Here is a 15984-nt window from a genome sequence, read left to right as displayed (position 1 = left end):
TAAATAGATATAAATTTGTTAGCATAATCATCACATATCTACTATAATGTTCTAAAGTTTAAATTAAAAAGAATTTCAATATTAATTATTTCCTAAAACATTTTTGAAATCTTAGCATCTTGAGAGTACATGAAATGAGATTGGCATTAGCACTAATTAAAAGGTTAATATATTTTACGTTAATTACGGAATTTCTCGTTCTTATTGATGTGCCCTTGATGGAATGTTTACTAAATTTTGCCGGATCTACTACGAATGATCCAATTAAATGAATAAATAATTTACCAATTTGGTTGATCATATTAATAAATATTTTACCCGTGAAAATCGTAACTTCTCAACTAACAGTCTTTTGGATGACCTAAGCCCTCTTCCGACTTCACCATCATCTACTTCCCCCAATCACAATTCTAACATGACTACTAATATGAATATTGACAGACAGGATTCAGTTACTGCTTCTCCTCCCTTGGCCAAATCATATCTCCAAACTTTAAACACAAATAACTTTTCATTGACACAGCATATATCTCCACAACTAGTCACTGATAGTTTGGAGAATATAGATGAATTTGACGCACCAACTGATCATTCAAATTTTATACTTTTATCTGTGGAGGAAAAACATAGGCTGTATCAGCCATGGCAACATGCTGTGATTATTATGGTTTATGGTCGTAAAGTTGAGCATCAACTACTTCGACAAAAAGTTTATGCATTATGGAAACCAACTGAAAACCTTCCTCTAATAGACTTAGGGTCAGATTTTTTCCTACTTAAGTTTCAAAAAGAGGAAAATAAAATTCATGCTTTACAGGGTGGCCCTTGGTTTGTTTTAAATCATTTTCTCTCTATTCGTCAATGGGAACCCAAGTTTAAGGCTTCTGAGACAAAATTAACAACCTCCGCGGTTTGGTTACGTTTACCTGAATTACCTACAGAATTTTACGATTACCAAATTCTGCAAAAATTAGGTCAAAAAATAGGTAAATTCTTATCGATGGACACTTGTACTTCTTCCACTACTAGAAGACAATATGCTAGATTATGTGTAGAAGTACTACTTGATCAGCCTTTAAAGACTCATCTATACATTGGTCATCATAAACAAATTATCCTTTATGAGGGACTAAATTTGCTTTGCATTAACTGTGGTCGCATGGGGCATAATCAACGGACATGCAATTATACTAAAAAGCTTGATTCTTCAATGGAGAATGCCTAGAAGGAACAGCTCATGAGTGATAGTAACTCTACCTCCACTAGTGAAGCATGGAAGCTTGTTCAATTTTCAAAAAAATCTACACTCAAACGAACTACTTACACGACTAATCCATTGCCAACAACACCACCAGTGGTGACAAGGGTGGGAATTTCGTCAGGTAAGCAAGGAATAATTAATCCTAATACTCTTCCCTTTACTAAGTTAACATTAAATAATTGTGCAACTTCTCCTACGACTGTTTCTGAGTTAACCCCCTCCCATAACACTGTTTTAACTACTAATAAATTTAGTGCACTATTAAAATGATGCACCAAATAATGATAACCCTTTCCTAAATCAATTATCTACTAATGGTCAACTCTCAAAAACTACTCAAGTATCCAAAGACTCGGTCCAATCACAAAATAATTCAAAACCTACTCTTCCTCAAAAACCAAACCCTAGTCCTAACCATGCAAATGGACACGACAACACTTCCCACATGCAAACCATGCCCCAATCCCAAACATCACCGTCTTCAACTACACTAGATAACCATTCCCTCAAACTAGCAAACCCTATTCCACCTCCTCCTTCAAATATCAAAAACAGTCCATCATTTCAATCTACTACTGCCATGCAAATAGGCCATAATGAGTCCTCCACTACTATCCCCCAATCAAATACACCACCCTCTTGTCAATCTTTTCAACCGACTCCCACAACCATTGAACTTACTCCATCTCCTCCTAATACACCAAATATAGACCCTAACCTCTTGACGAATTCAAACACTGAGCATCTCATTGTAGAAAATGTTTCCTTTCAATTTCCTCAATCATCTCAGACGACAAAGAGCACCCACAAGGCAGAATACTCAACATCTACACCACAATCCCACCTCTCCCTCCCACCCACCACAACATCTCATAATGGAGCCCAACTCCATCATCTACACGACTCACACACCACATGCACCAACACTCCTAGCATCTTGGCTGGAGGCGGGATTACACAATCATGCATTGACATTCACCATGGAAGTCAATCAACAGGAAGTGACGATACTCATCAACCATCCAAGGGACATAGCCCAAATTGTTGCTGAAGGGATGCAATTGGGAACGAAAATTTATGCTCGGTACCATTGGTCCATGATGCAAGCACCCCATCTTTCACCATTCCAACCTCTGCCACTACCAACTCCAGTTTGGGATCATACTCATCTCCATTCAACTCTCATACAAATGCCATTTTATCCTCCTCCTACTCTGAACACTCCTTGGATTCAGCCCTACTGGGAGTCACAGCCCCACACACCTCTTTTGAGGGCCACTCCTCCCTCACCAACTCCACCACCTCCTCCTCTATCTCCTCAGAATCACAATCCACAAGAACAAGAAGTACTGGCAGTGAATTTTCAGGCAGAATTAGACGCAGCAATCGTATACAACAGAGAGACAAGACCAATCCATGCATGCATGGATAGAATCAAAGTCTTTGTGCAGAAGGAAGAATTCGAAAGAAAGATATTCATAAGGTGCCCGCAAAATCTGCTAGCAACTTAATTCCGCTTAAGGCCAACAAAAAACCCACCGGTGGGGAAATATGCAATGTTATTTCTCCCCACATTCAGGCTTCGTCCAGGAGAGTCCAGTAATAGTTCAAATGATTCCAACATAAGCCATTTGAATTTCATAATCTGGAATTGTGAGGGGCCCAATCAGTGGAATTCAGAAGGAATTTTAGGTCTTTATTGGATTATAACAGACCTGCACTAGTGGTCCTTTTAGAGACTCATTGCCGATCACACCAAATTTTAAAGAATGATTTTGAGTTCATAGGTATGCTTGAAGCTCCTGCTATAGGGCACTCAGGTGGGATTGTGATCCTATGGAATACTACTCTTTTAACTGTTGAGCAGGTGGCCACATCTATCCAAGAAATACACTGTCATATACAGGTTTTTCCGTTACCCTTTACTTTCCTATTTAGTGCTATTTATGCAAGTAATGATTTTAGCAGCTAGACTCACCTTATGGAATAATCTTAGGAGTATATTTGATAATTATAAGTGACCATGGTTGATTGGGGGGGACTTTAATTAGATAGTACATGCAGTAGATAAATTTGGTGGCCTCCCTATTAATAATTCTAGAGCAAATAAGTTGTTAGACTGTTTTAATTACTGTAAATTCACAGATTTAGGATTTAAGGGCAGTCGTTACACTTGGACATATGGTAGACATAATAGGGTAAATATTCTTGAACGTATAGACCGTGTGTTAGCAAATTATGGTTGGTTAAATAACTATCCTGATGCTTTGGTAACACACCTTCCCCGCACCCACTCTGATCATTGTCCTATTAAAGTTGAAATTCAACATTGTTCCTTGCCAAGAAAAAGAATTTTCAGGCTAGAAACTATATGGACTACACATCCTTCCTTCACTAAAGTACTTGAACAAGTTTGGTTGGATAAAATTCACTTACTTCCAGCTATTGATCAATTCGTGGAAGATATCCAAGTTTGGAATAAAAATACTTTTGGGAATATTTTTAAGCGTAAAAGGAAAATTTTGGCCAGACTAGGTGGTCTTCAAGCTTCCATTCACTATCCAACTAGTAATTTTTTACAAAGTCTAGAGACACGGCTAACTTTAGAATATAATGAAATACTCCGACTTGAGGAGGATTTTTGGAAGTTAAAATCACGCATTAACTGGTTGAATAACGGGGATGCAAATACTAAATTTTCAACCTCACAACTCTTATTCGTAGAAGGCACAATCGTATCACTGCACTACAAGATTTAGGTGGGAATTGGATCACTGATCCATACAAAATTTGTGATAATATTACTCAATATTATCATAAATTGTTTACCACTGAAAATATAAAATCTAGTAGGACCACCTTAGTACATACTTATAATGTATTAACTGATAAAGAGCAATCTTGTTTGATAGCTCCAGTACAGGATCATGAAATTCTTACTGTTGTTCACTCCTTCCAATCACTTAAGGCACCTGGACCAGATGGTCTTCATCCATTGTTTTATCAAAAATATTAGCATATCGTAGGAAACTCAGTAAAATATTTTTGTCATAAAGCTTTCTTGGACCATCAAATTGACCCTACTATAACTCTACTTTCATTTGCCTAATCCCTAAAAATAAGGATGCATCCACTATCGCATAATTCCGACCTATTAGCCTTTGCAATACTATCTATAAGATTATCACAAAAATGATAGTTAATAGATTAAAACCAGTATTGGAACACCTTATCCATCCTATTCAATCTAGCTTTCAGAAAAATAGACGCGCAGCTGATAATGCTATTATTGTGCAAGAAATAATGTACAACTTTAGTAAGATGAAGGGTAATAATTTGAACATGCTTCTCAAATTGGATCTGGAGAAGGCTTTTGATAAGTTGGAATGGTCTTTTGTTTATAACACATTACACAGTTTTAAATTTCCTTATCCTTTTATTAAGTTAATCATGTCTTGTATCACAACCACCACCACAGCTATTCTTATTAATGGTACACCTTCTGAATATTTTATACCTACACGGGGCATAAGGCAAGGGGACCCTCTCTCACCTTATATTTTTATTTTATGCTTGGAAATGCTTTCAAGAAAAATAAATTCAGAAGTTGACTATCATATTTGGCATCCAATTTCACTGGGTAATAAAGGACCTCAATTATCACACCTGTTTTTCGCAGATGATATTATTTTATTATCCAAAATTACTCCTGATTCATGCCAGTCCATAACTAATACCATTTCTCAATTTACACATCATTCAGGAGAAACTATAAATTTTGACAAATCAAGAATATTCTTCTCTAAGAATTGTGCTACTAATACTAAGGTACTAATACTAAGGATTCCATCAAACATCTCTTCCATATGATTGAAGGGAAAATTTTTGGTAAATATCTAGGATTTCCTATTTTTAATACCAAACCAAATAAAAGAGATTATCAATTTTTGATTGATAATTTTAAAGCTAAGTTGGCAGGTTGGAAAACCCACTTTTTAAGCAAGGCTGGGAGGACTACTTTAATTCGTTCCACTTTAAATAACCTTCCTAACCATATCATGCAATATATCACACTTCCTTCTTATATTATTTCCTCCCTTAATAAATACCAACGAAATTTTCTTTGGGGCACTACACCTCAAAAGAAAAAATTATATCTTATTAAATGGTCTTTGGTTACACAACCATTAGAAAAAGGGGGATTGGGGATTCAAAATCTTACTACTAAGAATCAGGCTTTGCATGCTAGCCTTGCTTGGAGGCTTTTCCAAAATTCCAATCAGTTGTGGGCCCAGGTTTTACTACATACTTATCTAAGGCCATCTCATTTAATAAAACAGCATCCTTCAAGAACATGGTCCAATATTCTTAAGGGTTGGTCACACTGTCGACTAGGTTATAAATGGAATATAATTAATGGTAAACATGTTCACTTTTGTAATGAACCTTGGCTAACTCAGAATTCTTTACTCCGCAATCATATTTCAGGACCCCTTCCTAAAGGTGAGGATAGCAAGCTAGTGTCCGACTACTATGTAAATCACAAATGGCACCTTCATAAACTACCTTTTTAATTATCTCCTTCTTTACAACATGAAATCAATAATCTTTATCTACCAATGTTGCCCACTGGATATGACCAACTTTATTGGTCACTTACTCATAATGGGAAATTCTCCGTGAAGTCTATGTACCATGCGATTATAACTGAATTCAATCAACCTAATAATAATAATTACTTCAATTACAAGTGGATTTGGAAGCTTAAAATACCGCCTAAAATCTCTTTTTTTATATGGTTATTATGTCATGGTAGACTTCCTACAACTGACTATCTAAATAGGTTAGGAATTATTCATTCACCTTTGTGTACTCAATGTCATTTGATCCCCGAAACTATAACTCATATTTTCTTTGAATGTCATAACGCAAAGGCAATTTGGACAGGCCTAAATATTCCACCACTAAACATTCTAAATCCAACGAATATTGAGAATAATTCTTGGTGGTATAAGTTTGTACATGAACAAAGACTTCCCTATTTTAAACGCATTCCCCTTTCTACCCTACTACCTTTTGCTTTGTGGCAGTTATGGGTTATACGTAATAAAAATCATTTTGAGGGACAACAAATGAAATCGAGCATATCATTACTCTACAAACAAGCTGCTAAATATACTACCTTACAAATTCTACACAGATAAATTCTGAATTGATTCCTCTTTATATAAAATGGCATCCACCAATTGGGCAATTCTTTAAGTTAAACATTGATGGTTCTTCGTCAACCACTCATCATAATTGTGGCATTGGAGGGTTGTTTCGTAATCAACAGTGTAAATGGATTTTAGGGTTTGCGGGGAGAACAAAAAATGGTTCAAGTATTCAAGCAGAATTGCTGGCTCTTTTTAAGGGGCTACAAATTGCTATCCAACACCAACTCACACCACTGATCATCGAAACGGATGCAACTGCAATACTTGGTATGCTAAATACACCTATTATGCAATACACTAATTTGATTAATGATTGCAGATTACTACTCCAACAGCTGGATAATCCAAAAGTGCAAACCATCTACAGAGAACAAAACTTTGTTGCTGACTGTCTGGCCAAATATGGAGCAGTGCAAGTGGAAGATAGTTGTGTGCTTTTTGGTTCTCCTCCACCTTTTGTCAACCCCTTTTATCAACAAGATCAGGCTGAAATGCTTAGGCAAAGACTACTTAAATCAAGTACTATGTTATGTAATAGTAGTTCCTTAGCTAGTACTATATCTATTAGTAGTAATTTTGTATTAGGTAATCACCCCCGTGTGTATGTAAATCGCTCCCATGAAGGAGGTTTATTAGTTAGTTTTAGGTATCGTCAGCTGATGCATCTCATGTATCCTATTACAAACTCTAATACAAACTTTTAAATATCTATAAAATGTTTATCTTTTCTAAAAAAAAAAAAGAAAAGAACAAAGCTGACTGCCGGTCCCATTTCACACCACTGTGTCCGTATGTGACTGGTCCCAAATTGAAACGGACAAAGGAGTTCATTTGACGCACAGCTGGCAGTTCAAAAAATGCCTAGACAATTTATGGACTATCTACCGAAGACTCTCGAGCTTGTTAAATTCACCTTGGTCTCTTTTGTATGTAATTTCACTTAACTATAAGGATTGCGGTGGATAAATAGGATCTTTACTCTTAATGAAAATTCCGGTTGAGTCCTAAAAATATAAAATGTTTAGATAGAAAGCGTGTTCTTCTTTATTTACTTTTACGCAGTACAAATTCGAACTAGTTAAAGTTTCAATGCGAGTTAGCAAAAAAAGATTAACAACACATATAAAATTCAAAGGAAAAAAGAAAGGACCAATAATATTTAAATTAGACTAGACCCCAAAATCCGTCGCCTTCAAATTGTGCCACCAGTTTCGCCAGCTACAGTTTTTCATTCTACACGTGTTCTGGTTCAGGATATATTTTGTTAACATTGGCAGATGCAGATACCACCACGTGGCTTCTATGTAGCTGACAGTTCTCTAACTTGCTTAGTTTTCCCGTCAAATAAGACTGTTTGGTAACTTTGTTGTAAAACGGCGTTAATCAAGGACGTTAAAGTTAACCCTGATTGGTGGCTTTGACCGTGGTGGGTTATTTCTTACTATAGTTTATCTTCGTCGTTGGTCGGCATGAAAGAGTCCCTGTGGGCTCCACGTAGGTGGGTCATTTTCCATGTGTGGCTTCATCAAACTCTGTTGCCTGTTGGGTCTTAAGTAGTGGATAAGCCTATTGTCTCATGGTTCGCATGTGTGCTCCCTAGTTGGAAAGCATGGCCTTTGAAATTGAATTACCCGGTTATGTTCTGAATTCTTTGTTTTAATTATTTTTTTAATTTTACTTTAGAAAACGATAACAGAATTATTGAGAAGCTACAAAAATTAGTATTATTGATATGAAGTAGCTAGCCAGTTATGTAATGGCCTCTATAATAGTAATTTGTACGCAGAAGCAAAGCATGAAGTGATTTTTTATTTTATTTTGAAAAGGGCATGAAATATACTGGAGTTACTCCTTTTACTGAATTCTCGAGTTCTGTAACTAGCGTTTGGCCATATATTTTGAAATTTATTTTTAAAAAATCGATTTAGGTGAAGTTTGGTTTGAAGATGAAAATATATTTGAACATAAATTTTTAAAGCATATTTCACTTTCTTTTTTCTTTGAAAAAACATGAAATGTGACTTATACTCATAAGTTCTAAAAACTATCAAAAATATCCAACAATACCAGACAAATAAATTTGCTAATCCCGTATATGAAGAACCTTCATTGATGTCATTCATTATCATTATCACAAACCATAGTCTTGAACATAGATAAGTTTGGCATTAAATTATTATTTTTATAATGAATTACATAATATACTATCCTAAAATCATAACCTGATATTTTAATATCAACTGCTAATAACATAATTACTAGCCACTACAATTCGCCAAATTGCAACAATATTACAAGATCCATCAGTTCAACAGAAAATTATATTAATTAGCTGGTGGTTAGTTGGGTCATAATAGATTGTGGGATTTTTTATAAAATATAAAACTTTGTGATAATTTTTGAAATAGTTAAAAAATCAAACAATGATATTTTGGGCCAAAAACAGGTCTAGGGCTTATTTTGGGATTTGAAAATTTTATTTTCAAAATCTACCAAAACACGGATAAAATCTATAAACAAACATATTTTGCCAAAAAAAAAATTAAAAAAAAACTCGGCAAAATCTATGATCAAACGGGGGCAGTATTCCCTGAATTTAATTTTAAACGTGTATATTAAACTACGGAATACATAGTATATGTCTTTCGGAAGAATGAGGTAAAAAGACTTTTGAAGTCTTGTATAAGAATATAGGACATATTTTTTGGTTAAAAAAAATGAGTAACTAAAGGGGTTTGGGGTCAGATTAAAAAATAACAAAAATTGTGAATAAATATTAAAATTTTCATAAAAAATCATACCTATTCAAATTAAATTTTCAATTCCCTCTTCTTTCTACAATTTACTTCTTTTTCTCCTTCGTTCTTCTTTCTTCTTTCTTCGTTCTCTTCCTCATTCTTTCATTCTTCTTTCTTATTTTATTCTTTCTCTTCAACTTTCGTTGTTGTTCTGCTGCTGCTGGTTCGTCTATGTCATCATCTTCTTCTTTTCATCTCATTTTCATCATCTTCTTCTTTTTTCATTTTTTCTTTTCTTCTAGTGGTTTAAGATATATGAGAGAAAGAGAAAATATGAAATTTTACAAAGTAAATATTTTGTAAAATACCCTTGAGATATTTTGAGACATCCCTATAAATGAGTATTCTGCTGAAGCGTCCCCGGGGATATTCGAAACATCCCTTGGGAGATTTGAAACATCCATCGGGATATTTCTTATACTTCTTTCTTTTTTTCTAGTGTTGTTCTCGTTGTCTTTTTTCCACAGATGTTTCAATATCCCCACAGATGTGTGCACGTGTTTGAAATATCTCAGTAGATGCTCGAAACATTTCTCTAGATATTTGAAACATCTTCCCTAAATATTTGGGGATTAGGAGTGGCAGGGGATATAGAAGAGCATTGCGAGATGGAGGAACACGGGGAGGAGGAGGAGTGGCGGGAGTAGGAGGAGGGGAGGAGAGAGAGGAGGAATAGGTGGTGGAGGAAGAGGGGGACTTTTTTATCTATAAAAAAAAACTTTGGGGTTTTTACAAATTATGTCATTAACCCTAATCACAAAAGTGTCCTTTCTACTCATTTTTTAACACTTTTGTCTTAAAAATTGATATAAGTTTTGAAGTGTCTTAAAAATTTAATTCCTCTTTCATATAAATTTAATTTTATGGTTAAACCTTTTTATAACAACATCTCTATGTAGCAACATCTCACTTTTAAAGCCAAGCTTCCCTGGAACCAAATTTCATGTTGTGTTATAATATATGTTCTCTATAATAGTACTTCGCTATAACATTTAAAAATATTCGGAACAAACGAGACTGTTATAGAGAAGTTTGTATCATATTTAATATATATTTTACCTTAATTTATCGTTCGATAATGATAAATTAATATGGTGCATACATAACAAGTCAAATAAGTTTTTTGCCCACAGGTTAATGGGCATTACGTATGAAGAACAATAAGAGCAGAATTGTGACAACAAAGACAAATGTGAGGTTACCATCGTAGGAGAGTTTGCTCTCTTCTACTATTTTTGTTTTGTAGTGAAAGATCCCTCTGGCTACTCCAGGTGATTTCCATGATCAGCTCCGGCCCACGGAATAAGTCTTTTCCCATTTTCCCAACTTTCTACGTACTTCTCAATGCTTTTCAACTTAGTTAAACTCCGATTTGAATGGGCAGAGGTAGATCTATCACCAATACATTTTAAAAAATTACTTTTTAAGATAATTAATTGACAATTCTTTTAATTGCCGTAATTTTCTTTTAAAATAAAGAATATTATCGGTTTAAGATAAGGTTTCAACATAAAACCAACTCTGAGAAGCCACTTATTCATGCCTGATTTGCTACTTGTCATGCTTTTCCGGTAGTTAATTACATATTACTTAAGATCTCATACTAACCACTCAGTAAAGGCCGGTCTGATTGACATAAAATTACATAAATTCAAAATGTATTAGAAATCTAACCTCCTTTAAAATTGGACTTCAACTAGAAATTAATAAAGTAGTAGCAGTTTGTTCACACGTAAAAGAAGTCAACTAATTTCATTTTTCAATGTTGTAATATCCACCTAGAATTTGGAATAAAAGCGTTATCTTTTTGTCCTTATCAGTTATCAATTTTTGGGTTCTTTCCCTCCAAACTGACCTAAAACATGGTGTATGTTAATAAAGTTCTTTTTTCTCGGGAATTCTTTGATGAAACAGGGCAAATTTATATCACTTTTAGTCCGCGGTCAATTATTTATATTGGATAGTCGCAAAAAAATATGTAAAATTTATAAATTTTTTATATATAACTTACAAAATGTATGTGTGTGTATATATATGAGTATTATTTTAAGAGCGGTTATATAATATCATTTCAGAAAAAAAAGAAAGAAAGATACCAAGTACTTGATCCTAGCCTGTTACTTCTCCCTCTCTTTTTTTTTCGTGTCAATTTAAACAATGATATTTGAGCAGTTCCATGCTTTGGCCATCTTTGCTTTTTTCCTTTTTTTTTTTGCTCCGAATAAATTATGGACAAGGTGTTGAAGATAAAGACCGTAAAAGATAAAATATCAGATCAAATGTCACAACACTATAGGATTATTTTTCTACTTGCTAGTGCAATGAATAACTGATTAATTTGGTAAGGAAGCCGGGTCCGCATTGTGTTTTATATTTATCATTAGTCCATTCACTACAAGAAATCGAGTTTTTAGTGGCGACAAGAGTCGCTACTAAAGCATGAAAAGTCGCCACTAAACCATTTAGTAGCGACATTATGGTTGCTCCAAGTAACACCGTTACTGAATGTTACTTATGACGACTTTTGGATGTCGCCACAAAAACATACATTTTGTGGCGATGTAACTCGCCACAACAAGTAAAGAAAACATGCAACCACAGTAGATTTGGGAATAGGTCGCTGCTGATGATGATGGACTTTTAGCAGCGACAATAGTCGCCACCAAAATGATCATACCATTAGTTTCAGATCGCCACCATAAGATTATGTTTAGTAGCTATATTGGTCGCCACAAAATTTTAGTGACAAAATGGTCGCCCGTAAAACCGATTTTTCCAACTGATTCTACTTCTTAAAAATTATTAAGTTGCAACAATATTTTAAACTAATATTACACAAATTTATTAGAGAAATTCATTGATATTAAAAAGACACCATTAAAACTTCTATCAAACAGAATGATCAAGGAACATTTTATTAAAAATTCATAATAAATAGGAATTCTATACATATGAAATGCCAGAAAAAAACAACACAATCCAAATGTCTTCGAGCTCGTCCTTGGCTAGTTTCATTTCCTTTTGAAGAATATGACCTTAGAATGCAGCAACAAACTTTCATAGCAAGATAATATTGGCTGCCCACCAAGTGCGGCTCCTTTTGGTTACTACCTACAAAAGAAATTCAGGGTGATTTGTTAGAAATTTAGATACCATTAAATGAAATGATGTAATCATGCCAATGTGTTTTTAAATATTACAATAATAATGATGGCTAAATCTTTCATGTGTAAGTGCTAAATATTAAAACTAATCAACACATATTAACAACAAATGGAAAATATAAGGAATTAAAACTTTCTCTACTGATTATTTACTAATTGTATTCTCTGTAAAAGAACAAACTTCCTAAATACCATATCATAGTGCCACGTTGATGGAAGTATAGTTTGAAAACATTACGATTTGAAATAATTCCTGAGTTGATGGTATAAACATGAGTCATGTTTTATATTTCCAGATTGTCCTAATTTTCACTATGCTCTCTCTCTGTTTCTCATAAAAGGTGCTCTTCCAACTATAATTTACTAATTTTAAAGTGAAACTACTAGATGGTGAACTGCAAAGTGAACTCCCACATGCTAAAAGGTGAACAAACATTCAGGCAACACGCATATTCTTTGTTCATTTTCAGAAACAAGTGTTAAAAATTAACTAACATAAATGAGCTACCAAGGAGTCGTAACTAAGCCTAGTTGCAAAGTTTAAGTATCACTAAGTGGTCTTCTTACTAAAAAAGATCATTAGCTCTGCAATTCTTTGGTGTCTCACTGATCACACAAAGTCAGAAGCTTTGGATGGGAAAATGCATGGCCAACAATCTGGAACAAGAAGTGATAAGTGAAAGAAGAAACTAGGCATACACATCACATAAGCAGTCAATAGATGCAGTGTAATTCCTCTGCTACAACTTATGAGGCCTACAACTGTGACTCTATAAACAACATTATGTGATCTATAGTGTTCCCCCGATTAGCACTTCTGATCAAGTGATACAATTGCTCATTTCTAATTGGTTTCTAAACAAGAAGATCATCAGGTATTAAAAGGTTTGACAACAAACTTAATCCATGCAACTTACAAGTGTCTTAAATCACTTCTTACCCATATGTCTATGTCTTCATTGAATCATTCTAGTCTTCTAAGAAACTTAATTTAACCACAGAGTACCAAAAGGTGCAGGTATCCTGATATACGGAAGCTGCTAGAGATGGAGGCTAAGATGATCATGGAATGACCTCTAATAGCCCAACTGTATGCCAAATGCAAAGAGGCAAAAGCTGTAACATTACTTGATTCATGATCGCACTTTAGCTTTGAAGAAACACTTCTTCGATCATGGGAAAAGAATGTCTTGTGTAATGGCATAAGATACGTGCCAACACTCTGGATGTTATCAATTATGAGATACGTGCTTTAATGTTAAATAGGAGAGGCAGCACCAAACAACCAAATTATTTTAATTTTTGATGTGGTATTGAAGCTGGCATATAGAAGCATCACACTTAAGGAAGAGGAATCACGCATATCCTTCAACAAGATCAGATGGAATCTGATATATTGACTGAAAGAAGTCGTGGCTGAAAGGAAAACTTACATATGATTCGGACATTGAAAAGTATGAATATTTAACAGCCTTTAAAATATAAGGAGCCAAAACAATATTTACAACGAAGAAGCTATGCACACAGCAAGATAGACACAGAGATGGAACTTTAAAGATACAACCAGAGAACTTCTAATATACTCAAATTTATGAAGGTCACTATCTTCACAAGTAAGATGATCCGTCATCCAACCCAGTTTACAAATACCATGGAAATTCAAGCACAAGGTTGGTTCACATTTATTTTGTCAGTAACTGGAAGGTCCCTATGAAGAGAAAAAAAATGAGCCCTTAAAGAAAGCACAGAATGTGAACAGGATATCAGTATCAAAAGTGATGAAATACCCGGTGATTTCTATAAAGGAGTGGCAATCCAAAATCGAAACCATATTACTAACTGGAAAAGTGCAAGTGAAATACATATTGATATATGAAACACTTCAACATTGAGTAGGTACAAGAGCCACAAAGCCGCTTAGAATGGTAAAAGGAAAGACAACAGGGTGGAGACAATCCTCTGGCTTGAACTAATAATTTTTACTCCTTTATAAAATCAAAAGTACACCAAGATGAACAACGAGTGCAACTAAAAGAAAAGCTAAACCATTCAGATAAGTTTATTGCATGTCATATAGGACAGTGTTCTTTTGATAGATAAGCAAGAAAATCAACATGCCACACAGACAGTAGTATGACATCCTTTCATAGATGTAAACAAATGATTATCGAAAATGAATTGGAGTCTTGCACAGGTGTATGGAAAGTGTCGCATGAAGGTATCTCGAGGATCCTGAAATGAGTGGTGCATTCTCTAGCCTAATAATTGCTGCCCTTACAGCTACAATCTTCTTCAATTTCGAGTTGTACTGCTAAATGAATACAATATGTTCTGCATTGTTTGTCTCGCCACATTAATATTAAGGATATAAATAATATTCTGCTTTCTGCATTATGTCCTGTCTTCCTCTTACGCATATAGATTACATTCTATTCAAAGAGGAAAACAGAACAGAGTACTTCAATTTTTCATATTGCTTCTACTCTTTCTTCCTCCCAAAACCAATCAAAGAACCAAATACCAAGAAAAAAGATACAAGGTCAAAAAGAAAAACACAAGCATGTGCACAGCAAGAGTGGAAAGAGAAGCAAAACCATGAATTGAAATAAACAAAGGAAAAGCAGAGCAAAGAATTGATAGAAATAAAAATGCAAGGAAACAACTAATTAGATGTAGTAACAATACATACACAATTCAGTGGCTAAATAAAATTCATCATTAAAAGCAGAACACAAATGATAACCATGAGAACAAGGACTAGTTTTGACTTAACCTCAACAAAGGAAATTTTCTCAAATTGAAGAAAAGTAGCACTGGCCGCGGCCGGCCACCTGTTCTATAAGCAGAAATGAATAGAGCCAAAAACTTCAAGGGCAACAAAGCGATAGTTGTTTAGAGAGCCGAAAAGTTTGACAAAATGCAGAAACGGTGTAATAACGAAACCCTAAGTTAGAAAGGAGTGACTTTAGCTTACCTCGATGCAACAATATCTGCGAAAATCAACGAAACCCTAGAAATAAAAAGTCAGCAAGAACTGAAATTGTCGGAATTTGTTTATTTTGTTGCTTCGGTAGCACAAATTGGAATTGACGGAAAATGTGAGTTTTTCATGAATAGTGATGTGCAAGAGAAAAGTCAGATTGACCCAAAAAGAAACTGAATCAAGCCAACACAAGAAAACGATTGTACCTTAATGTTACTNTAGTTATTACACTATATGAAATTAATTTCTAAGTACTTAGTTAAATAACTCTACTATTATTAAACCTTTTCAATATATGAGTATTTATATTTAAAAGTGTATAGATATATAAAATTATTTTAAGTACTTATTTAGCAATATTAAGGGACAAAAAATACATGAACTTATTTCAACTAAATAGTAAAATTTTTATATATAAATAAAAATAATAATCAATATCAAAATAAAATAATTAGTGGCGACATATAGGTGCCACAAAAACTCCACTTTTAGGAGCGACAATGTCGCCACAACAAGGTCTTAGCAGCGACTTTTTTAAGGTCGCCACAATACATTTCCAGCC

The 15984-nt window shown here is 34.4% G+C and overlaps 1 protein-coding gene and 1 long non-coding RNA gene across 2 annotated transcripts; one reads left to right on the top strand and one right to left on the bottom strand.

Moving 5' to 3' along the window:
* Window positions 1-415: 415 nt before the first annotated feature.
* LOC109215004 lies at window positions 416-1225 on the top strand. Its single transcript, XM_019379000.1, has one exon. It carries the CDS (start codon window positions 416-418, stop codon window positions 1223-1225), a length of 810 nt encoding a protein of 269 aa, XP_019234545.1.
* A 10934-nt stretch (window positions 1226-12159) lies between these two features.
* On the bottom strand, window positions 12160-15634 carry LOC109215006. Its single transcript, XR_002066287.1, has 2 exons — window positions 15414-15634; window positions 12160-12386 (listed from the first exon to the last, which is right to left on the bottom strand). It is a non-coding gene; the product is annotated as an uncharacterized LOC109215006 (long non-coding RNA).
* Between the last annotated feature and the right edge of the window lie 350 nt (window positions 15635-15984).

Source organism: Nicotiana attenuata, unplaced genomic scaffold (genome assembly GCF_001879085.1).
Source record: "Nicotiana attenuata strain UT unplaced genomic scaffold, NIATTr2, whole genome shotgun sequence".
Taxonomy (NCBI): domain Eukaryota; kingdom Viridiplantae; phylum Streptophyta; class Magnoliopsida; order Solanales; family Solanaceae; genus Nicotiana; species Nicotiana attenuata.
Note: the sequence above shows the minus strand (reverse complement) of the source record. Positions and strands in the feature narration are given on the sequence as shown.

Coding starts and splice junctions, on each gene's coding strand:
- LOC109215004 (XM_019379000.1), top strand. CDS start 416: ATGACTACTAATATGAATATTGACAGACAGGATTCAGTTACTGCTTCT.